General features: G+C 37.8%; 3 protein-coding genes across 3 annotated transcripts; all 3 read right to left on the bottom strand.

Annotated features, from left to right (window-relative positions):
• Window positions 1–1,782: 1,782 nt before the first annotated feature.
• Window positions 1,783–7,735, bottom strand: LOC113492102 (sodium/potassium-transporting ATPase subunit alpha-like). Its single transcript, XM_026869406.1, has one exon. It carries the CDS (start codon window positions 5,183–5,185, stop codon window positions 2,126–2,128), a length of 3,060 nt encoding a protein of 1,019 aa, XP_026725207.1. The 5' UTR covers window positions 5,186–7,735; the 3' UTR covers window positions 1,783–2,125.
• A 46-nt stretch (window positions 7,736–7,781) lies between these two features.
• LOC113492101 (WD repeat-containing protein 81) lies at window positions 7,782–22,141 on the bottom strand. The gene is made up of 19 exons (XM_026869405.1): window positions 21,646–22,141; window positions 20,671–21,565; window positions 20,000–20,159; window positions 19,425–19,584; window positions 19,199–19,323; window positions 18,804–18,982; window positions 16,008–18,509; window positions 15,398–15,573; window positions 14,897–15,084; window positions 14,364–14,439; window positions 13,882–14,058; window positions 13,277–13,437; window positions 12,546–12,803; window positions 12,069–12,276; window positions 11,511–11,666; window positions 11,005–11,139; window positions 10,468–10,617; window positions 9,559–9,665; window positions 7,782–9,139 (listed from the first exon to the last, which is right to left on the bottom strand). Exons 1-19 carry the CDS (start codon window positions 21,850–21,852, stop codon window positions 8,908–8,910), a joined length of 6,252 nt encoding a protein of 2,083 aa, XP_026725206.1. The 5' UTR covers window positions 21,853–22,141; the 3' UTR covers window positions 7,782–8,907.
• Window positions 22,142–22,189: 48 nt separating this feature from the next.
• On the bottom strand, window positions 22,190–24,409 carry LOC113492106 (uridine 5'-monophosphate synthase). Its single transcript, XM_026869412.1, has 4 exons — window positions 24,128–24,409; window positions 23,562–24,036; window positions 22,985–23,451; window positions 22,190–22,887 (listed from the first exon to the last, which is right to left on the bottom strand). The coding sequence occupies exons 1-4, from the start codon at window positions 24,272–24,274 to the stop codon at window positions 22,555–22,557; spliced, it is 1,422 nt and encodes a 473-aa protein (XP_026725213.1). The 5' UTR covers window positions 24,275–24,409; the 3' UTR covers window positions 22,190–22,554.
• Between the last annotated feature and the right edge of the window lie 12 nt (window positions 24,410–24,421).

Below are 24,421 nucleotides of genomic sequence, written 5' to 3'. Positions count from 1 at the left end.
GATGGAATTGAATTATGGAAGAATTTTAAATTAAATTACAATATCTATAAATGGTCCACAGGTCTCTACCTATACCCGGAGGGTTTAAGCATCGAACAACTTAGAGAAGTATTATGATATCAAATGAATTATTACACTAAGTTTCAAACAACAAAATATTACGGTTAAACAGAACCTTGACTGACGAACTTCATTGCCAAGGAGCACCTACTTTATTTTAGGAACTTAAAGCTGATTCATTGCTACGTCGTTAATGATCAAGCTCATTAATCTACGTGAAGAATTTCCCACTATGCAAAACTTGTTGCGGAATCCAAACATTATCCGTCTCAAATCCGTCTCAAGTACCAAAGCATTCTTCCTTCATTATGAACCCTATAAACCGTAGGTACTGTTGTCAATAAAACATACGTAGATGGACGTAAATAATACTTGCTGCTCGTAAACAAAAAACGGCATTATATAACATTATCAACCTAAATTCTGGAGCTAGTCATAACGCTAGACCTAGATAACTGTGCCTCAGTAACAATGTCATGCCGTATCCGATGGAATAATATCGTTCAGTCTGGTCTCGGATCTCAGATAAAGAATCAGGCCGACTGGGCCTTTTGTAATTATAGGCTTAGGTCCTACTGGGGGCGGTTGCAGTGTTTAGGTGTGCACGGGCTTACGCGCCAAGTTGCTACGGGTTTGTTCTCGATTCGGTCCTGTATCAGAGTTTTTGAACGAAACAAACATGTAGCTCTACACGAGTAGCGATCCAGCCGAATCTTTAGCTGTCAATTAGTTATTTTCGGGTTCCAGAGTACCACCTCGACCTCAAATTGATTAAAACTGGACCCGGTACAATGAGACTGTTAAATCTACCTGAGGCTCCCGGATATTTTTGTCAAGCTTAAAGCTTTAGTAAGTTAAAAAAGGTATGGTATTTGTTCTATTATTGTTGCGATAATATAGAAACTAAATGATAGATCGATGAATAGCCATGGCCCTGATATTGTTCATGTAGACAAAACACTTGTGGCATGACTTTTCAGTTGAAGTTCCTGGTGAAAATTTCCGTCAGGTCAATTTAATCCTTACTAATATTATAAATGCGAAAGTAACTCTGTCTGTCTGTGTGTTACGCTTTCACGTCTAAACCACTGAACCAATTTTAATGAAATTTGGTATAGAGATAGAGTTGACCTTGAGAAAGAACATAGGACAGTTTTTGTCCCGGACTTTTGAAAAGTTCTCTTGGAAACGCGATATAATCGACCTCGACGCGGGCGAAAAGCTAGTTCGATATAAAATCAACGCTCGCAAAGCGACCTCAGTCCATTCCCAACTTTGTATTATGCCTGTCATACCGCTTAGAAATGAATTTTGGCGTAATGTAGGTCACATTCGGTCCGCAGTTATTCCGGTACATAGGTATAACAAGCAGACATGTGCAAGCCAGTTTAAAATTCATATCTAGCCGCGCCCTTTAGCTAGTGCACGCATAAACCACATGCATGCGGATTAGAACACCAGACATGATGCAAGGACAAACTTTGCTCTCACATTACCTAAACAGTTCGATTATAGTGGTATTTTGCGCCCAATTTTTAGCTGAATATTAAAAGAGAGAAAATATGAATAGGTACATGAGCTTCGTTTTGTGTTGGAACTTCCTAAAATGGAAAAGTAAGGTTGACGTTGACCTCACAGTCCAACCATAGTAACGGTTTTGTGTGAGGCTTAACTTATAAGATTTAAATTTGTGATAAAAAATAAAAGAATTAAAAAAAATAGTTAATACGTTAGTTTATATTAGAGAATAATATTAAAAATCTACCATTACAATTATTTACGAAACATAATTAGGTACCTTTCTTCTTTAAAAACAAATAATAATATAATCTAAAATTAAGGTAAGGTATAATCTACTATATTCCCAAAAGGCCTCGACGGCTATCTCTACATTCCTTATCAATGTTTAGACAGACTACTTTAACAACATTCTTTCTCAAATCAGCTTCGTTTTCAAGATGAAAAGCGGGTGTTAGTTGTGTCTATTGAAAATCTAATTTTGTACAGGGTTCCGTATTCTTGGAATATTAAAAACAGCCGTTAGTTAACTCTGCTACTAAAAATACTAATAATATGTTTCCCTTTCCACCCACTGCGAAATGTTGTTCCTAATTAAATAACGCCTTATTTCATCGCCCGCTACCATGAGAACCATAAAAGGGCACGCTAGAAAAAAATCATACCAACTTAGTGCCTCCGTATTGAACACCTCATTACACAACGGGAAGTACGTCACACAAAGCGCGGCCACCAGGTCCACAATAATACTCACGTTCAGCACGTGATTCTTCATACCCTTCTTAATAATCGATATCCGACGAGTTTTGCAAATAATTACATCTGATATCTGAGTCCAACACACAGCTACGAAGTAAGCAGTCTGAGCTTTCCTCTCTACCTTCTTCCTGTCTAAATAAAGCCAATCACGACCTAAGGTATCCTTTACAACAGCCCTTCGCGTCTCCCATTCATTTCGAATGAACATTAAAGAAGACGGAAAGAATCCATCCTGAGCGAACACAACGAAATACGCGTACATACCACCAAAGAACTGTATTAATCCTACTTGGAAATATGCCATAAACAATAGAACTTTGTTGACAAGGTGATCTTCAAGCTTGCGGGGTGGTATCTTCATGATGTCTTCTTCTGACGTCTCGTAGGCCAGACTCATAGCAGGAAGAAGATCTGTTCCAACGTTAATGACCAAAATTAACATAAGAGGTATAGGAAGAGGCAAGCCGAGACATGCATACAAGACAAATGGTAACATTTCGGGCGTGTTAGAAGTAAGTGTATATGCAATGGTCTTTTTCAAATTGTCAAAGATTCTTCTCCCCTCTTGAACGCCCAAAACAATTGACGCAAAATTGTCATCCAAAAGGATCATATCAGCAGCTTTCTTGGAAACTTCTGTTCCGTTAATACCCATGGCCACACCAATGTCTGCTTTCTTTAGGGCTGGAGAATCGTTAACACCGTCTCCTGTGACAGCAACAACGTAGCCCAGTGATTGGTAAGTCTCCACAATGAACAACTTCTGTTGAGGACTCGTCCTCGCGAACGTTATCTCAGAGTACCTCATTTGGGCATTTTTTAAGTCATTAACACTCATTTTGCGAAGTTCATCACCAGTTATTACTGTTGCTTTAAATTGAACTCTAATATGTGGTGGTACATCAGCGAGATCGATGTGGTGCTCAAACGCATAGTCATAAGATGTGGGGTAAGTGATGGTTCCGCACTTGCGAGAAATAGCTAATGCTGTTACTGGGTGATCCCCAGTCACCATTACGACTTTTATACCTGCTTGCCTACATAATGAAATGTATTTTTCTATATCTGGCCTAGGGGGGTCGATCATGGCTATTGCCCCAAGAAATATAAGATCTTCTACAGGAAAGTTACGTTTTTGAACATCGAATTTATAGCCAATCGGATAAGTATCGACGGGCAATTTCAGGTCACAATATCCAATCACACGCTCACCCATATTAGCCATTTTAATAAAATTAGCTTTCAACTCTTTTTTTATTTGTGGTGATAGGGTTTGCGGTCCTTCGTCGGTATGAACTCTAGAACAGTATTCAACAACAATTTCTGGCGCCCCTTTCATGATTAGATAATAGCTACGAGACAGTTGCATACGATGTATTGTGACTTGATACTTATAAGCTGAACTGAAAGGAATTTCAGCTTCCTTCGGGTTTTCTTCTCGGAGCTGCGTCGCAGAGCGATTCACTTCCATATATCTTAAAATAGCAGACTCCGAAGCATCGCCCAGAATTTTTCTTTTTTCTATAGGTTTATGCATAGTTTCGTGGGCAAATGTAGCTTTCAAATTTAATGAGGCCGCTACACATAATGTTGAATAAGTAGGATTTGAGACATGTGAATGATCATTATAATCTATAATTTTGAAATTACAAAATAAGTGTGACACACTCATTTGATTCTGAGTCAGAGTCCCGGTTTTATCTGAACAGATACATGATGTTGAGCCTAAGGTTTCTACTGCTTGTAAAGTTTTGGCGAGACAGTTTTTCGATTTCAGCTGCTTGGCCGAGAGCGTCATGCAAACTGTTAACGTCACTATTAAGCCCTCCGGAACATTCGCCAATATAATTCCCAGCATGTATTGCAACGCTGACAGCCAACTTTTCTGTATTACATACACCATTACAAAGAATATAAAGCCAAAAGCGAATGCTACACCACAAATGAGCTTAATGAAATGGGTGATTTCTTTGGAAATCGGTGTTTCTTCTTTCTCCAACCCAGTTACCAATCCAGCAATTTTACCAATTTGCGTCATTTGTCCAGTTGCGATCACCATGGCTTTAGCGACTCCTTCAGTTATAGGACAGCTGAAGTACGCCATATTTCTTGATTCTAATGGATTCGAATGAGTGCATTCAGGTCTATGCTTAATAGGTTCAGATTCTCCAGTCAATGAAGACATGTCGGTGTTAAAATTCGAGCACGTAAGTATTCGCACATCAGCAGGAACTATGTCTCCACTTTTCATTTCCACTATGTCACCGATAACTAAATCGGAATTGGGAACAGTTTTCTTAATACCATCTCGGATCACGACGGCGTTAGGTGGAACTAGTTTCTCGAAGCCACTCATAACAGCTGCATTTTTCGCTTCTTGATAAAAGCCGAATAGGCCTGTACCAACAACGGTGGCGGTGATGACGAATCCTAAATAGAGATATTCTTTAGGTGAATGCCCGCCGGTCTCTGAGTGAGCGTCAATTTTGGCAGCACAAAAGAAAGCAACAAAGTTAAGTATCGCACCTATCCAGAGCACACATTGGAACCATCCGAAGAGGTTGTGGCGAAATATTTTCCAGTAGCTGGTGCCTCGAAGTTCTTTAAGTTCGTTCGGGCCATAACGCTCCAGTAGTTCTTCAGCGAAGCTCTCACTGAGGCCGGTGTTGACGTTAGTGCGGTAGATGTTCTCGAGCTGCGTCGGCGTCAGGAAGTGGTCTCCCGTGTGTGACTCCTCCTTGAGCACGGATATCTGGGACATGTCCATCATGCTGTGTTGCATCGCGCTGGCGCGCCGCAGGCCCCTCAGGGAGGTGGTGCTCGACCACCGCCGTTTGGTAGTCGACATGGTGCCAGGAACTTACTTCTTTTTCTCTGATATAAGTTGACTTCAGATCCAATTAGAAACTATACCTTTTATATTTGGCTTTATATGTAAAATAACACGGTTAAGAAACACAACATAAATTGCGGCGTGTGTGTATTTTGAATACGCTGTCAAATAGAGAATTGCGTTTCCATGGCATTTTTCTATTCTTTGACGTCTTATTTCTTTATCGATGCTGAAGACTAAGTTGTTGAAAAAAGGTTATTAGTAACATAGTTGTTCTACATATTTATAGACAAGTAAAGGGAATCTATAAGTAGGTATTTAGAAATTCAGCTCGCATTAACCTCGCGCAATTTTATGGGTTTATAATTGGCTGACGGTCAGGATACCAGAACCACCGAATCTTATAGCAATATTTAATAATTATATTTTTTTAGTTGGATAATGGGGCTAGAACAATGCCTTGTGCGCTGTCCTGCTTCACAACTGTAATTGTTAGTTTAAAGGGAGGCGGTCAAAAAACAGACGAAAAACTATAAAATACTTTTATTACAAAAAATACATTTGCTACAATAATGAATATACATAATTACAACAGGTCTTTAGGTTTAATTTGTAACAAGGCAGTTAACCTACCGCTGTACTATTAGGATTCCTTATTTCTGTATTTAAAAACTGCTTATTTTAATAAATCAATCGAACGCAACATTTTAAAATGATTGAAAATACTGGTAATGTAAAACATAATCAAAATGAGAATCAATACGAAACATGTCTATTATCTGTGACAGAGGTTTTGCCTAAAACAGACACCAGTGACTTTATCAGGTACAACACTTACTGAGCATGTACCTTTCGGAAGAAGAGAAAATATAGATTATTGATTTTTGAGTACTAAAATTGATGATTGAAATAATTTATAAATTTAGTAATAGCAATACTAAATTAGCTATAGCAACACTAGCCAGTGAATCCAGTTGTAAACTTAGCATAGTTCTGCTTTTAGGAACATACATAAATATTTTTAACTCTAAAAGTACAAATTATACACTATCATTATGTAGGTATCTATGTCTTTAGTTTTTTTTTAAGTCGACCACATTTTCCCTCTATATTTTTATAGCAAAATTTGGGATTACCTTAAATAATTTTATTATAATAAGTGCTTATATACTTTGTTCGATACATCAGTGTGGATAAAAAGGAAAAACTAGCAATCTAACGTCTTAATCTACATACAAATACTATCTTTTGCGTGACTAATTCTGGGTAACGCTTTTCGCTAACTAAAAGCTGGTTTTAAATGATTTTTAGGGTTCCGATCTAGAAGAGCAAGGAGAAATCTGATTACTAAGGCTCTACTATCTGTCCGAACGGCTCCAGGTTTACCTCATGGAATGTGATAATTAGAGGGTTGAAATTTTCAACAAAAACAAATTAATATTTTGTGTTGGGGCTGGCATACAAAAAACTTGATTTTTACCGTTTTTATAGATACACGGAACCCCTCGTTCGCAAGTACAAGTCGTACCTGTTTTTTTTTTACACTATAAGAACACACATGCTTTTAAAATTTGTGATGGTTTAACTATATTACATTTCTAAACTATCTTAAAATTTACATAATCTTTTATTCTTACATAAATAATTTCAATTAACTAGCAGCTCTATCGTTAAACTAATTTATTTTAATTCATTTTACACGCTATAAACAAATGAGGATCGTAGGTTGAGCCAAAAATATTTATTATTACATAATATCAAACAAAATATTATAATACAAAGTTACTTTATATAACATATTTAAAATAACTATAAAAGGGTGTGTATACCTTTCGGAGTGTTTTATATAAAATTAAGAATGTATTCTCTAATTTTTTACCTTCCTAAACCAGCTTTACATGGTCATGCATTTGAGTGATGGTGATGTTCACCATCACTTTTATTTTCTATAACTCGTGACGTCAGTTATCCGATTTACGTCAAATTTCATGAATCTGTCACATTGTGCCAATTAACTCATTGTACTCTAGAGAAGGTATATTATAAAGCAGCTTTTCTAACCATAAAAGCAAGTAATACTGATAATATAATTCATAGACCGTTCGAAAATTTGCGAATTTTTTAATCATAATTACTTAGATCAAGATGTAAATCCTTAGCTGCCTACAATGGACATTAAAATTTAATACAAACTCTAACCATGTTGAAAGTCGCGCCAATTTGTGAACATGACATTAATTTTATCTTCCACTTTCATACATTTTACAGATTGTCGTTCGTCGTTAACGACAATATTTATACATTTTTATGACATTTTGTAATGTCTTTAATTGTAACAGATGATCAAAATAACTGACATATTTACGTTAGTTTTTAAGCTTATATTATGACAGTAATCTCGATATTATTATTATGATTGATTAACATCTTTGGTAACGACTACTTTGTACTTTTGATGTATGTGGTAATTATATTTCGGGTAAAAACAGCATCATTAATGATATAATATTTATATAGGTAGTTCTCATACAGTCAGCAATATTTTATGTTTGATTTACACTTAACGAGCTGGTCTTTATAATTAATATAAAAGCTTCAAGTACCTTATATATATATATATATATCTATATTACACTATAAGTTATATGCAGAGCCTCTTGCATGGTCGCTATCGAAAAAGTAAATGTATGGAATATAATAATTACATAGGAGTATTTATATTCTCTTAATGCACATTAAAAAAAAACATTAGCTATATCAGAATCATAGCTGAATAGGGTAGATTTCTAAATTGTTTTTTCTGAGGGCCGATTCTTAAAGTGATATGATTGCAGTTGTGCAAGAGACACACTTTAAGTCATGCGCTCTCACGCTTCACAAGTGCAAAAATATTAATTCAAGATGTGGCGGTCGGCCTTAGACTTCTATAGAATTATAGGAACATTCGTATTAAAAGCTTAAGTGCAGGAATGACCAAATGGAATGGATAAGTAATTTGTATTAGTTCATAAGTTCATCTATACTTTAGAAAACATTACATTTAGATTCATTCTCATATTTACTTAAATATGACTATACTTTGAGTGAAAAGGATGGATAATGTACCTACAGTAAAAGAAAAGAAATGTTTAAAACATTACATGACATTTTGTTTTTCTATAAGAATTTTAATTGATTTTAAGCGCTTATAGTAACTAGTACTTATGTTTTTACAAGCACAATACACTATTATATTGGACATCTTAGTTTGGAAAAGTTGCCACACGCCTCTTACCTAGATCATTCCATACCATTTTAATATTAGGTATACTACAATGATAATAAGTGTTGTAATATTACCACACAGACAGTAAGCTGCTTACGTTTCCATCAACCAAATTGGAATGTTATTAAATTTGAGCCTGACGCCTAGTACCTCATAACCAGACGTAATACCGATTTATTTAAAAATTAAGTTTTGTTTTCAATAACTGCAATTTGTTGTAGCAATGACAGCCAACTGACCAATATCGATAGAATTTTAATAAATATAATATTTAAAGGTTTAATTTTAGGTAGATTTAAGTTTGTTTCGACGTTTCTTCACAGGGTAGCTAGAAAATATAGCTATATCCAACTAGCTTAAAAAAATAACATCTGAAAATTATGACATCTACCCAATTCGCGGAATAAATTATTTCATTTCACACATCAACCATACAAAAAGAAGAAGAAAGAGCCACTATACTGGAATGGAATCAACAGAGTAAGCTTATAGCACCGTTATCGCTCCCTAGCAACAGCAGTCTATTAAGTGGCAACACTGACATGCACGTCAATACTCCCTTGAAGGTGTCGGAGCGAAGCTTAGTGCTCGAGAATGAAGCGTCCTGCTCTAAGGATGTGTGGACTCCGATGCGGTTGTTAGTGGTACCGGAGATCAACTCGTTGTAGTACACCGATAGGCAGTGCACGGGTTCCGTGCTACCTCTGTAGGAAGAAAGATAAAAGATGTTTGTGTTGGTATTAATTGCTAATTAAGATTCTGAAAATTAGCTGTTAATCAAGGTTAACGTTTTATCGTCGATATTAAAAAGAATTTGAGTCGAAAGCTTTGTTGGGAATAAAGGTACAAAATATATATTTTTTTTCAACGTCTACCACAGTAAGGAATTTCAATCAACATTCAAGTCACATGTACAGACTCAGGGCAAGGATCCAAGGATCACACAAAGGCTTGTCCTATGCGGTAATCAATCTATCGACACTTCGCGCACAGTGGGTTTGGTATAAAAATAGTCAAAGACTAACGACTCATTCGATATGAAAGACCGAAAACCTTTATCGGTAACCAAGAATGTCACAGGACTTGACATTCTAATTAATAAACAATCTGTAAGTGTACATACTTGAGATGTGCGATCAGTTCACCGTCGTCAGGTCTCCAGAGCGCGGTCACCTGATCCAGCCCCGAGCTCAGCAGTCTGTGGTCGTCAACTGTCGCTAATCTCAAAACCTAAAACGATAGATACGTTATAGTTCAGTACACCTCGGCTGCCTGTATTATAATTAACCTTAACTTTATCTAATACGTATAATTATAATGACTTGCGTGGTGTGAATTTATATTTTGCCTAAAAACAGTTTACTCACACCTATTCTTTGGGAAAGCCCAACTAGTTTCCAATTCAACCAGAGTTCTCAGGGACTTAAACTATACAAAATAATTTTATTTTTTAAAATACAAATGTAAGATACAAATAATTTTTATTTTGAATACTGGAATATTGTATTTTTTCATAGATGTTTTTTAACATTTCGTTTCCTAAATCTGAAAGAGCCATTCACGATTGTTTGGTTCCCATCAGCATTTGAGATTTTTTTAACTTCAACATTTTAGTTTGATGCAAGGAAGAATTTTATTTTAATTTATTTTTGATACTGAAATATTTTTTTTTTTCTCCTCTTTTTCATACCTGTTTAACATTCTTGGCGCGAATGTATTGTTTAAGTGTGGAAACTGTTTTGGATTATGTTTAGTTTATTATGATTGTAATTGTTTATATATAATATCTGTTTGTTTCCCTAATAAAATAAAATAAAATAAAATAAAATAAAATATAACTAATTGGTCTATACCGATAAAAAAAGACTAACTTAAAACGCTATTAACCATCAAAATCGAACGTTCTATATTTTTAATTAAAGTGATAAATACAAAGCTCATATTCTCTTTATAAACCTTTTTGGTCTCATATACTACGTAGCTGTAATATAACTTTTCTGTAATATAAACCCAGTTGTGACTGAGGCCTGACCTCTCCGTCGTGCGCCTTCCAGGTGGCGATGGCGAGTCCCGTCCTGAGGTCGAGCACTGCGACGTGTCCGCTGGCGAGCCCGCAGGCCGCCCAGCCGCCGCCAGAACACACGCACATGCAGCGGATGAACGTCGTCGCGCTCATCGGGAGCTGATACAAACATAACATAAGGGATGTGTGTTATAAATATTTGTTGCAGGCAGATAGACAAAATTATTCCAGAAGATATTTTAAGTTCTCCTACGTCTCCTCAACCACGATTAAAGAATAAAATTAAAAAATGGTAACCTTTTGAAATCAGCTAAAGAGGTGTCTTACTGGAAGTTAAAAGCTGTCATTATAATAGTTGCATGTCTACCGGCACCTAAAAAACTAAAGTTACATTCAGCCAAACAGATTTGAGGAATAGGAGACCAACCACAAGGGACACCAACAAAAAATTGTGCTTCGAAATCTCTCGCACTCAATTTTTTTACTTACCAGCCGCAGATTCGCTTAGTGAAGTATAAGAGAATAATATTGTATGTTGTACTATACCTTAAGTTCATGTGAGGAGTGTGGCGCCCTGGCGTCGATGACCCGGAGCGTGGCGTCCGTAGTGGCGGCCAGCACTGCGGCGGACGGACCCGCCAGCGTGCGGACTATACTCACGGGAGACTTTATATGCTCCAACTGGGGATACAAGTACATATTATATACATGACCTATTTGTATGTCTACAGCAGTCAAATATGGCCTAAGTCGTCTAGGTTAGAAACGGTTAGGTAGATATTGAAACCGAAATAATGGATAATCGTTCTGTACCATGGTTGATACTGTTCAATTATAAGCGTTATTTTGATATACCAAACAGCACTTATTTAAATATTGGAAATGTAAGAAAACCACAGCCAAGAAAAAAGTTTAAAAAAATATGTTGTTACAAAAAAAATGAAAATAAAAAGTTACGGATACCTTCTATTCGCACAAAAAAAATACATTTATTAACAAACCAAAATCAAATTCCAACATCTTCACCCTAAAACGATATTCCAAACACATACCTGTGAAACCACACTCTCCATGAAGGGATCCCATATATGCACGACGGAGTCGGTAGACACGGCTAGACGCAACGATTCTAAGAACGTTAGAGACAACACGCCCTTCTTATGCCCCGTGTACGTCCAGTTACATTGAGACGTCGCGTTGCCGTCACCCTGTGGAAATACGTAGAGGTTTTAAGTAGTAAGGGTCTTCTTATACTGGTATTTAAAGGAATTAGAGGTGTCGTTCTCGTAATACATATTGTCTGTAAGGACAGTTGATATTAATACGGCGTGCAGTTCGTTACCCACAATTTTTTTACCAAATATTCAAGTAAACTTTCGTGTTATTGAGCACGATCTTTATTTATTTATTTACCGAAATATGCCTGAAATTATTTTTGTAATGGTTTTGCTAATTTATTTTACAATCACGACTCTACACATCATTTTCACTTGATACTAAAAGTATACTTGTATCTTTTGCCAAAAACCATCTTAAGTAAAAGACAAAATATGAATTGTCTAAGCTGAAAGGGTTCAAAGAATCTTCTATTCTTATCTGTCAACACTAACCTGATTCCTAAGCGACCATAGCCTCACAGTTTTATCTTTAGACCCGCTCATGAAGCTGTTCTCATTATCGAGGCAGTGTATGGACTTGACGGAGTGCGTGTGACCGGCGAATGTTTGAAGTTTGATCTGTTTGAGGTTGAAGCGGGTCTCCTTATCGGGGCGACCGATCTCATGCTCCCAGTATATCAGCCAATCTCCGCGTAAATGTCTGTAAAATGAAATAATTCAAAAAGTTGTGATATTTTGTAGTGAGCGCGTGACAAAACGTTTAAAATTGCGGATTTTTTCGTTATATCAAAACATGTATTATGTAATTATCATTTCATAAAAATGAAATTCCATATTCACAAAATCCACCTTTTTTCTGTTTTCGACTCAATGGCCGAGTAAGAGTTCAAAATCGGCCAGACACAATCATAAGTCATTTTCAAACTAGAGAGGGGTCAAGTAAAATTTGTCACTACTGAACACACTCACCTATTACTCTTAATACCGTTATCAGTTTTATAGGCCACAACATCGAACCCGTTGCCTTGCGCACAGTTCCCCGCTTCACACGCATCGCTAGCGACATCTATCCTGTTGCCGACTAAGGTCACATTGGAGCCGAAACTGTTGGAGCTTGATATATGGTCCATAACCACATCGGGTCTCGCGGAGTCGGCTTTTCTGTTTAGCGGTTCATCGCTGAATGACGGTTGAACACGCTTGTCGGGACGAATTTGGAGGGGGGAGCTGGAAAGACAACGTGAAATCTTTAAATAGATAAGGGTTGTCTTTAAGTAGGTATGTCTTAAATATTGACACCGACGATGAATTAATATTTTAAGCAATAGACTAATCTTTATGAACTTTACAGTGCATCCCTTAGGAAAGCGGTGACTTACAGATTAGTAAGAAACTGTATCCTAAAAGATCAGTCCCTTCTCTTTGCAATAGAGTATAAATTAACATGCCCATAATTTTAATATAACAAATAAACTAACAATATAACAATATAAATATTAGAAAAAACTGTAATGACCATAACCATGATGTCCTTATCGGCCATCTTGGCTAATTTATGTATGTAGACTTTTTCGATTAACTTTAATTCAAATCGTACTCAATGATCTACATTAAAACCTATAAAAACGCACATTACACATTAACAATTTCTTACACATTTGCCATAATACCATAACATGTATGACGACAAGCCAGTTTACCTGATAGAGTGGTTATGCTCGTACTTCCTGCAGAGCGCGCGCACAGTGTCGACGTTCTTGAGACATCGCTCCATCGTGTCCGTACCGATGAACTTCGCGAACGTCGTGTACGCTCGGTACGCCAGCTCTTCGTCAAATACCACTAGCAACTCTTCTTGGGCCTGTGGTTGTATAATGAAGTTTTAAGTATGTACATTGTAATGTATCACCTTAACATATAGATTAAGCCACTTTAGGGTATATTATAATTAAAGTAGATCAATAAATGACGCAAACTCAGTGGAGTCCAAGATTTTCACACATTGTGTTAATATATTGGACTCTACAGCTTTGAGTCATAGTAAGAGTCATAAGAGAAAGGCGCGAAAGTGCGAAATGAGAAAAAAAGCCTGGCCTGTGTTTTATTAGTCTGCCATTTCGACCAAGGAATATTACTTCAGCATAGCAAGACGCACATACCGTTGCAGTGCAGCGGAAAATTACTTGAACATTAGTAAGGTACGAGATCGACCATAAGATCGATCGATCTAATTGTGACGTTGAGGCAACGATGCCAAGCGAATATCAACTCTATTGCATTCACAATACGTTTCCTACACACTGACCGTAAGCCTGGTAGTATCCAGCGGGTGTTCAGCCAGGTCGGGCGGCGAGCAGGCGAGGTCGGGCAGGTCAGTCCTCACCACGCGGCCGTCCTGCACGCGCCACTCCGCCGTACTGCCGTCGCGACAGATCTCCAGGAAACCCTCCGGCTTCGAGTCCGTCGACTCTTGATCTGATGACTACGGAATTAAAAAAGTTTTTCAGTAACAAAGTTAAAATAAGGTTGACTGGTAAATAATGCCTCGCGGCATTAAGTCCGCCTTATGTACCACAATTGTACATAAAAGTTGAAAGAAATAAATTAATAATCAGAGCTATAGTCTTGGATTTATTAGAACAAAATTAATAACGGCGTTCCCCTTCTCGGTTATTTAGAAAGCCAAAGAATGCTTGCTATAAATTGATTTAATAAGTATACAGCAGTTCCCCGATAGCTATGAAGTAGGAATATAGATAAAGCTGGATTATATAAAACTACAATTACCTTTTCGGGTGTACTTTCTTCTTGTTTCGGCCAGTTTTCAGTCTTTCCAGTTGCCTTATCGAAGGCCAAGAAAAATCTGCAAAAGGAATAAAAAGTCCATATAACACTTTAAAAAGCAAACCATCATAAGGAATTAGAAAGTCTTACTTTTTGTATTAATTAATCTATATGGTGATACCAATACCCAGTTATTTTAGCTACATAAGAAGATTACTTTGGTAAAGCGAATACAAAAACGATGTCGCCTAGTAATTTCCTGCGCAGGTCGTCCAACAACTTGCGTGTTGGTACGAAAGGTGGAGCCAAACAATTGTCCACTCTATTACTATAGAGAGAGTACCCAATTGACATAGTTTTTCTTATACTGTAGTTAGTTTACCTACAACGCGGGCACACAGAGATGTTGTCTCGTCATCTCGGGCCCCAACCGCAGCGCTAGCACATTTAGCGCGTCCAAGAAGTGAGCGAGCACAGAAAGGTGTGTGCCAAGCGAATGTCAGCCTTATTTCTATTTTCATAGAGAGTTAGCTTACCTCTGCAGCGCGGGCACACAGAGATGTCGCCGCGTCATCTCGGGCCCGACCCGCAGCGCCAGCACGTGCAGCGCGTCCAGCAGCTTGCGGGAGAGCGAGCAGCGCGCCGCCGCCCCGCTCGGGTACGAGCAGCGCGACGTGGACGCTAGCCGGAGAGCAGGCTGCAGGATCGACTTCAGGAACGTGTCCTGGGAGATAGGTGTTGGATTAAATCATTGCAGGAGTAAGTTAGGTACTTAAGGTAGAGTTTTTCTCAGGCCTTCATAGGCATTCAACGGACTTATTGAGACAAGATTTATTGGTGTTAAGCATATCTTCGTCGTGGATTCTGAATATAACTATTTTTAAAATATTTTTTTTGAATTTAAAATACGCAACATCTTGATAAAGTGAAAGTTAACTATGGCACAAAAATGGCCATAGTTAACTTATAATCTAATACTTAATAACAGGTAACAGGTTCCGTAGCAAAATAAATATTCTTATGATCAAGAAAGTCACCTGTAGTTGTTCCATGACCTTAACATCGGACATGTGAGGCAATAGATACTTGATGAGCTGCAGACAGGCGACCACGCCGCCCTCTAGCGGGGTGGACAGGCGACGCCGACACGATGCTATCAACTCGCCCATGTGAGGTAGGTATTGGAATATTATCAGCTGTTCGCCGTACATCGCTAGAACATACAAAAGCCTTACTATAAATTATTGCATAACGGCTAGAGAAACTCGTGGCTAAAGTACAACTGCACAAATTTGTTGTTCACAGGTTAAGCTTCACTTGACACTGCTAGCCCGAAGATGGGTGACCATCTGTGTCCTAATTAGTTCCTAAGCGTTTTGAAAGGCACGTTAAATTAGTGCCGGCTGTTAATTACATCTACTATGGACAGTCGTATCATATCATCATCTTTGACAGTCGTTACGCGTAGACAGAAGCTATAATCTGAAACAAGTCTGTTTCGATAAAAACATTTTGACATATATTACACTCATAAAGTGTGTAGTATAGAGTAAAGACCTATATCACTCGACGATATCTGTAATTTGTGAATGTGTCATATTCTTTCTTTAAATATATAAATTTTGTGTGTATATATTATGTACTTACCAACTATAGCAGTGAGACACTTGATAACCTTCATAGCATTTCTATCGCCAACGACTCGACTATTCACTATCGATATTTCATCAAACTCGTCTTTTTCATCGCTGTCCCACGGAGCGAGGTTATCCTTCCCAATATAACATAAAGTCAACATTTTGAGCAAGTTCCGCGTTATATACCTACAAGTAAGTACTGGGCCCAGTCGGTGTGCCAGCCATATTAAACTCTCAGAGCTCATGTCAGATATTTTACATGAACCCGAGTCTTTATCCCCAGGAATGTCGTCATCATTTGTGTTCTGTGAACTTTGTCTCCTCCCATCCATTTCCTTACTTAAGTCTAAGCTTTTTATCTTCGGTTCGTGGGATTTCCTTCTCAATTCCACATCCTCGGAATCATCTTCTTCGGCAAAATGCAAGTAGCTTGTAAACATTGGTTTAGTTGGTATTTCTATGGTTGGCGAAGTAGGCTTCTTAGAAGGCGTCAACATTTCACATTGATCCTTATTGTGTACAGAGTTCAGTTCTTTTTGCGTTGTATGATTGGGTGTGAAGTACTTAGTGGAGATTGGGGAGACATGGTCTATTGAAGGCGATGGAGTATGCATGTTATTCTCTTGTGTAGTATTAGAGTTATAAGAGTCTATAGACTCCGCGGGAGATTTGCTCCTGCTGCTGCGGCTTGGCAGCCTATCCTTATCCGTTTCAAAGTGAAACAACTCATTTTCGCTCTTATTGTCACTGTCTTTCTCCTTCATAATTTCAACTTTTTCGACACTTGGTGTGGCAACGTGTTCAGAACCGTATGAAGTATCCGGAGAAAATATATCCGTGTTGCTAGATAGAGCATTCTTTACGTTATCATCAGAATATCTCGGCTTCTTGTTTGATAGCGCCTTGTTATGACAAAGATGGCCTGGAGAGCCAGCTTCCTCCGTCACATCCTTATACCCACCCACCGCTTCTACCAAATGCTGCGTAAAATTGTCTAAGAAACACTGCAGTCCCAATCTCACCATCAACTGAAGAAGGAAAATATTGTGATAGAGTTTAACAAACTTCTGTTTGTTGGTAACCCCACCAGTCACTGTAAAACTGTCGATATCCGTCAGTTTATGATGGTCCGGCTTGTCGATGGCTAAGTCGTCGTCTTCATAAAGGTTGAGTATATGTTTGAGTAACTTTTTCCGCGTCTGAGCGGGCCCTAGCGCTTTGCTGACGGTGTCAAATAAATACCACGCGGCTAATACTGATGTGTCTTTGTTTTGCAAGAGTTCTATGTAATGCGATAAGAAGATATCTAATACATCGAACTGATTGTAGCAGTTGACTTGGTTAAGAAGTACGTCTAAGTGTGTCGTGCAGGCCTGAATTTTCCCTTCAGCGATTTTCTGGCTGAAATAAAGTTTCGTTTTATCTACATTCTGGTACTTTTCGCACTGTATTCCGTCACATTCGTACATGTATAGGATATTGAGTTCATTGCTCGTGAGATCATATTCATGTAACGTGTTTAGTAGTTTATACAACGTGCTGAAGCTTTGAGGAAAAGGGATTAAATGTTGCATCAATAAAGGTTGTAGGAGCTGCGCAGGCGTCGGTGCTGGTAGTCCTTTATCAGTCACGACAGTTTTCTTAAAAGGTTCCTCCTTCTTTGGACTCATTTCGTTTTTGTAGCTTAAACTTGGAGGTTGGACATTCAGGAGTAAAGATGCGATGTAGCCCACACTTCGCGGTAACGCGTTAAAGTTGTGTTTTAAAACGGTCCTGCAATTATGGTATCGTTCTAAGAAATCATCGGATGCAGTCCGAAGCGGTCGCATGTATGTGTGGAGGAATATTTCGACAATCAAGCATCCTATCACCAGCATATCCTGTCGTCTGCTTTCAGTCACAAACTGTTTATAAATCGCCGCGTCCGTCGTATACCGTATATTAAAAGACCTATTCTTCCTCTCCTTTAACACATTTTCTAAGTGAGCATCTTGGGTGAATTTCTTCAAGTAACTTTGATCATAAGACGCTAAGAACATATGGTTCGTGAAGGCAGTATCATCCGACCCTTCTTTGCTTGATACTGTGCTGTCTTGTCGAATTTCTTGCTGAACCGGGTACAAATTTAATGTAGAGACACTTTCTTTGTGTTTCTCCTTATCTTCCGCTTTGGTAAAGAAGCACTTGGTTCGGAAATTGTCGAGGGATTCCAGTGCTTGTATCGAGGCTACTGGGTTGAATTCTTTTGGTAGATATATGACGCCTTTTCCTAATTCTGAGCGTTGGACTCTGTAGTGTCTTGAGTGTGAGGATGCTCTGCCTTCAGTAGGTGCAGCTTGTGATTCGTCAAGAGCTTGACTCTTGGAGAGCGAGCGAGCTCTATTGCTGCTTTTGTGGCGCGAACGAGTGCGCTGTGGGGGCACGTTCAGTCGTGAAACGTGCTGAGGGAGACTTGTCGACTCCTCTTCGTCATCAGATATGTCATCTGAACTGTCGTTCTTGATACTTCTTTCTGTAACATAATTATTCTGATACATATTTCATTCAGTTTAATATAAAAATCAATCAAATTTTTAACAATCACCATTATAGGCACTAGGCGGTACAATTACTGACGTGGTAGAGGGAAAAATAATAAAAGGCCATTCAATACAAAACTGACGAGAGCAATGAACAGAAAGGAGTTGTCATAGAAACAGGGTCCAATATATTATGTAAGTAAAAATGAGATATAGATTGGTAAGACGAGACCAGCGCTTAGGCTACCTGCACACATCTAAATAAACAAATAAATATTTCCACATACTGGCATCTTTAGGAGCAGTCCAGTGCAGTCGCGGCGGCGCGGGCGGCAGCGGGCGGCTCGCGCGCGGCGGATGCGGGGCTGACAGCAGCTGTACCGGCCCGCCGCGTCGTAACCGCGTGTGACCGTCCACCAGGGAGAGACACACGTTCTTAGCCTTGATGGACGCTGCGCCCGATAACCTGGGACAAAAAAGGAGGTTGAATAAAGAAGGTGGACCTGACGCTGCCTATTAGTAACGGAGACTAGGATGGTAAGCGCTCTTTGAAGGTGATAGGCTGGTATGGTAAAGTGGCGATGAAACAAATGAAGCAAAATACCTTGTGAGTGCAAACACGAATTGTAAATGGCGATAACGGGTTACTGATAAAAATATTCCTGGGTATCTTTATACTTACTTATATCCAAAAGTAATATCAATCCAGTGGTGTAAATTATCTGACACGTGAGTGCTCTCCAACGCTTCTCTATGTTTCGTAATAAAATCTTCCACACAAGTGGCCCAGGAAGGGAAGCCCAAATCCTATTAACAATGAATGAGTCAGTGTGTAACGTTATACAAAAATCAACCATACTGCTTCGCGATAAAGTTCTTAATACACAAACTTTAAAAGTTTATATTACCGGCAAATCTTCGTGTATGCTCTTGAACACGGTTGGGTCGGTGTAGAACTCCGGTATGCACTCGTCCGGGGTCCACTCCTGCATACGCTGTATCGACGCGGGGTATTCTGCCGGGACCCACTTGTTACGCACGTGCTTACAAAGGACTTCTTTTGGTGTTCTGCAATAGTAAGAGTAAGAAAGAAGGTGATGGAATATCGTAAAAAGTCTATTTGGGTTAAGTCTAGTTGACCACTGCTAAAGGTGATATAACATAAAAGATGGTATATGACTACGTTAAAGTAAAAATTATTGGTAAACCACCAAGAAGGTGCGTTAAGTCATTTACTTTTTGGTGTATCTTTATAATCGTAAATCAATGATGGAAGAACAACCCTGTTGTGAATAAATCTTTTTTGCATGCATATTTATCAAGCTCCTGATACTAATTCAAAGATAACGACTTACAACATATTTTATCGTAAAACAAAACCTTTTTATCAAATTCACAACTACATTAATACTCGTGTCAGCAGCGGAAATCCGCATTCACATGCCCTTCAGATTTCGTAAATTTGAAATTTCTGCCTGCCTACCTGCGTGCCATGTAGACATAGCAAGTAATATCGGAGAGGGCGTCAGAGACATGGTGCGGTATCTGATCGGTACAGCTGCTGACGTCATATGTCATGTCTAACTGCCGGTCGCCTTTGTTCAGGCGATACTTCGATTTGCTCAAGTCCCGCCAATTCCTGCCTACAAGAGAAAATGACGTAAAAGAATAGTCTGAGTTTTATTGTCTTTTAATTTAATGTGCTGGTTTGTTAATGGTTCAATTTTGTAAATAAAAATTGCGTTTAAATGTTTCAGAATACTTAAAAACTACTTTACAACATTACAATCAATATAAATACAGGGAAAACCTTATTAATGAGGTCATTGCACTGCGAACGTATTGTGTGTTTTTTACGCCACTTAAACACCAAGTACAATATAAAGCTTTTATATCACAGAACAAACAAATACAACAGCAGTTTAAACATTAAAAGATAGCTAATGAGCATCTGTAATAGATAACAGATGAGTCAGAACCAACACAACAATTTTTATCAAACAAATAAAACTATTAGTAGTATGGTCAGCAACAAATGGTTGTAAAACAAATGCAATTTAGGATAAGGTAAAAATATTTAAAAAAACAAAGTAAAGTAGAGTGCATCAAGTTGCCTATAGAATACTTTTTAAGTTGCTGACTGTACAAACTCACCACATCTAGATGAGAAGTCTGTCACCCAGGGCACCATGAAATGTGCTTGAGGATCACTGTTGGACCTCCCTGCAAGCATGTTCAGGTGTAGAAGGTAGTCCAGGTTGGATATCCGGCCTCTAACCCACAGCATACACAACTTCTCAAGCTCCACTGCCTCCTTCCTCCAACACCTCTCTTCCCCCCTTTTTCCTAAAGGACTTTGACTGATCCCTGGAGTGGCCTGTTTACTTCTATTATGCTCAATAATTAATGAAGCATCCAAACAGTGTATGTTATTTGTGATCATTGGTAGTACTTGTAACCACAGATTTTCAGATAGGTAAATATCTTGAAGTGTGAGCATACCCAAACTTAACCCTCTATCACTCATAGCCTTTGACAAATTTAACAACTGGAACACTATGAACAGACCTCTGCTGTAATTCATATCTATCAGATTTGGACTGAAATTCAAACAATCTAATAAAGTATTCTCATAGTGTCCTCTATATATAATGAAGAAGTTATTGTCTGTTTCTATACCAAACATAGCTGCTAGCAAATTAGCATGTGTTTCATACATCTTAAGAACATGTTTATTTGTAATTATCTCTTTGTACTCTATGTGGTTTCCAGCCCCTTCACACTTTATCCTTATAATATTACATCCATACAAACGTAACACAACTTCAGAAAGCAGTTGGTCATGCTCTAAAAGGTTCACAATAGTACTTTCTTTGTTACCATCATTATTTTGACAGTATTTCTTGTAAGATTCTTTCCATAATGATCTTTGGTTGCTCTGAGAAACATACTGCAGTAATTGAGAGAACGTGAGAGGAGTATCGTTGTGGTTTTCATTGAGCTTGTAGCGAGGCAGTGGAAGAACCTTGGATACTTTTTTATTTATTACCTACAATACAAAGAAATGTATGTTATTAAATATATCAATATGTGAAAACTAATTTGTATTGTTGTTTTAAAGATACGTACCTTTATAAATATTTTTCTCCACGGATAAGGTACACTTTCGCCAGGTTGTAAGGTAAAATCTACATTGTTCAACGAGACATCTACTTCGAGGTTCTTTAACCATTTTTTTAACCAACTTGTATGGACGACGACTGAGTAAAGGCCAGGTGAGGCAGTGGGAAATATATTTTTGTGACTTATACCTAATTCCTTAACTATATAATCCATGTCTAAATAATTACTGGTGTTTTGTTTTGTTTTGTTGCGTACAAAACTGCAGTCATTATCAATTTTGACATTTCAATGATATGACATTGGCATTTCGATTTGGGGATGCCAATGTATCCTTCAAAGTTCTTACCAATTCATTTTTTATAGTTGGCAGCATTTTTGTTAAATTACAATCAATCAATGCGTTATCGCTCTCCAAGGACAATAAATTAAAGTAATATTATTCATTGGGACAGATCCATATCATAAACATTACCAGCTTGAGATGATAAGTAAACATTTCCAGCAAATAAAATTCTAATTTTATTTTACATCCAGGGTAAAAAAACATAAGTTATAGTTTATAGATATATTGGCCAATAACAGCAATACAATATTAAAAGTATTTAAAAACGCTTATAAACTAACACACGTTTTTCTGGAATTACATCTAGGAATGTAAAGGCACTTTTATTGCAGCATACAAGTATATGCAAAAATTTACAGTATCTGTACTAGCACCAAGTTTTTGTTATTACACTATTTTTATTATCACAAAATATTGGTTCGTTTACTAAATAGGAATACTGGAGATTGTTGTACAATGTCACTTAATCGTAAATATAAACAAGATATATATTTTAACAGATTATAAAGTTTCGAGAATAGTATAGTAGCACAAATTGTACTTGTGATTATGTTAAAAAAATATATTTTTATCTACTCAAGTTTTCCAGATACTCTCTTCAAGTAACACTTCCATAAAGTGTCTTTGTAAAGAACTGCTTGAGTTACCGGACTCTTTGCTGCCACAATTCCTCTTCCTACAACTATGACATCAGCTCCTTTTTCCAGAATAACCTTTTCTGGAGTATTGTAGACTTGGCCCAGGTCGTCCTTGCTGCTCTCTAACTGTACTCCAGGGGTCAACTGGATAAGGCCTGGGTCTTTAAATGTGTCTATGTTTTGACAAACAAACCCAGTGATTAGTTCAGGGTATTTGGAAGCCATGACCACTGTTGCTTCTTTGTAGTCTGGGGTAATGAGGTTGCCCTGAAAAAAATAAACATTTAAAAAACCTGCTATTCAAGCCACTGTCTAAGTGTTCTCTTAAGTTCTTGATTAAAAAAAGGTTTGTGTAATTTCTTACCTCACTACTCATTTCAGCCAATAGAAACACACCTCTGTCACACCCATTTGGTGCATTCAAAGCTTTCAGAATTCCTTCACCAGGCAGAGAGTGAGCAGTAACACAGTCTGCCCAATCTCCTACTTTATACAGCCCTTTTGTGTACTGCAAAGAGACTGTATGTCCTATATCTGCATACTTTCTATCTTCTAACAATAAAAAGTTGAATCTATCAGCCAGTTGCTTAATTCTTTTTATAAAGTCATCAGTATAGTCTTCTATGATATCAGCATGAGTCTTTACAAGACAAACATGTTCTCCAACTTGTTCAAGAAGGTCCAATATCTTTGTGGTGGATGTCAGATCCACAGAGAGACATAAGTTTGTCTTTTTTGTAGCCATTATGGTGAAGAGTTGTTTGGCTATGCCATTCTTAGCCAGTTCTGCACGCTTTTCATATGGCAGCAGAATTCTGTTCAAGGGCTTTTCTGAAATAAACATTTTTTTGTTGAAAGGCATAGACAAGAGTAACAACATAAAGGTTTTATGCCAAAGTATTTTTGTGAAAATATAACTATCATAAAAATAGCTAACTTACCAATAACAGGAGCTTGAGTCTCTTTGAGATAATTTTTTACTTTGATTACTGTTTCTTCAGTTATCTTACCATTCTTCACCAAAATATCAATCAGGGAAGACATGGTAAATAATGATTTGACTTGGACCTCATTAGAATCAAGATTTTTGCTGCCACCCTGTTCTCTGTCTAGAATGATCACTGTGTCTGTCACCAACAACCCTTCTTTACGTAAGTCTCGGACAGTTTCTAGAACACTGGATCCTGATGTTACAACATCTTCGACAATGAGGCAAGTCTGGCCGGCCTTGTAGTGGCCCTCAATAGATTTCTTAGTCCCGTAGGCTTTGGTCTCTTTTCGCCTCATCAACATTGACTTCTTTGTCAGTACACTGAGTATTGTAGCGATAGGTAGAGCGGTGTACGGTACCCCACATACGTGATCGTATTTCAAATCCTTCATAGTAACATCTAATAAGAGGTTTGAAATGGATTCCTGCGCATTAAAAAGTTTTGTTTTTTTAAGAAAGTCACTTTGGGCTAGTAAAAATTTGATTCTTTGTGATGAATTCGACTTTAAAACTTACCATAACATCGGGGTAGCTAACTATAACCCTCAAATCAAAATAGACAGGTGTTTTGATGCCGCTCTTAGTTGTAAACTCGCCAAACTTTACGGCATCTATTGAGAACAGCTTAATTGCTAACTCAACTAATTTCGAATCATAAGCCATTTTTAATTTTGTTGTTATTTAAACAACGTTAACACTAATTTTTGACCACGTGAAATTAATAAGTTCAAAAGTCACGCCTTGAATCGAAAGACCAAGTTTAATTGAAGTTTGAAGTTCTAACTTGACTGACATTGACAGTACCGGTAC

This window comes from Trichoplusia ni, chromosome 3 (genome assembly GCF_003590095.1).
Source record: "Trichoplusia ni isolate ovarian cell line Hi5 chromosome 3, tn1, whole genome shotgun sequence".
Taxonomy (NCBI): Eukaryota; Metazoa; Arthropoda; class Insecta; order Lepidoptera; family Noctuidae; genus Trichoplusia; species Trichoplusia ni.
The sequence above is the reverse complement of the archived record's forward strand: the minus strand, read 5'-3'. Positions and strand labels throughout refer to the sequence as shown.

Bases quoted from the DNA above. Each gene is read 5' to 3' on its own strand.
- LOC113492101 (XM_026869405.1), bottom strand. From the start codon at position 21,852: ATGGATTATATAGTTAAGGAATTAGGTATAAGTCACAAAAATATATTT. The intron at 19,585-19,999 runs GTAGGCAGGCAG...TTACTATTGCAG, and splicing joins TATGTCTACATGGCACGCAG to AACACCAAAAGAAGTCCTTT. The intron at 18,983-19,198 runs GTAAGTATAAAG...TTTTTGTCCCAG, and splicing joins GATATTACTTTTGGATATAA to GTTATCGGGCGCAGCGTCCA.
- LOC113492106 (XM_026869412.1), bottom strand. From the start codon at position 24,274: ATGGCTTATGATTCGAAATTAGTTGAGTTAGCAATTAAGCTGTTCTCA. The intron at 24,037-24,127 runs GTAAGTTTTAAA...TTTAATGCGCAG, and splicing joins TTAGCTACCCCGATGTTATG to GAATCCATTTCAAACCTCTT. The intron at 22,888-22,984 runs GTAAGAAATTAC...TATTTTTTTCAG, and splicing joins TGGCTGAAATGAGTAGTGAG to GGCAACCTCATTACCCCAGA.
- LOC113492102 (XM_026869406.1), bottom strand. From the start codon at position 5,185: ATGTCGACTACCAAACGGCGGTGGTCGAGCACCACCTCCCTGAGGGGC.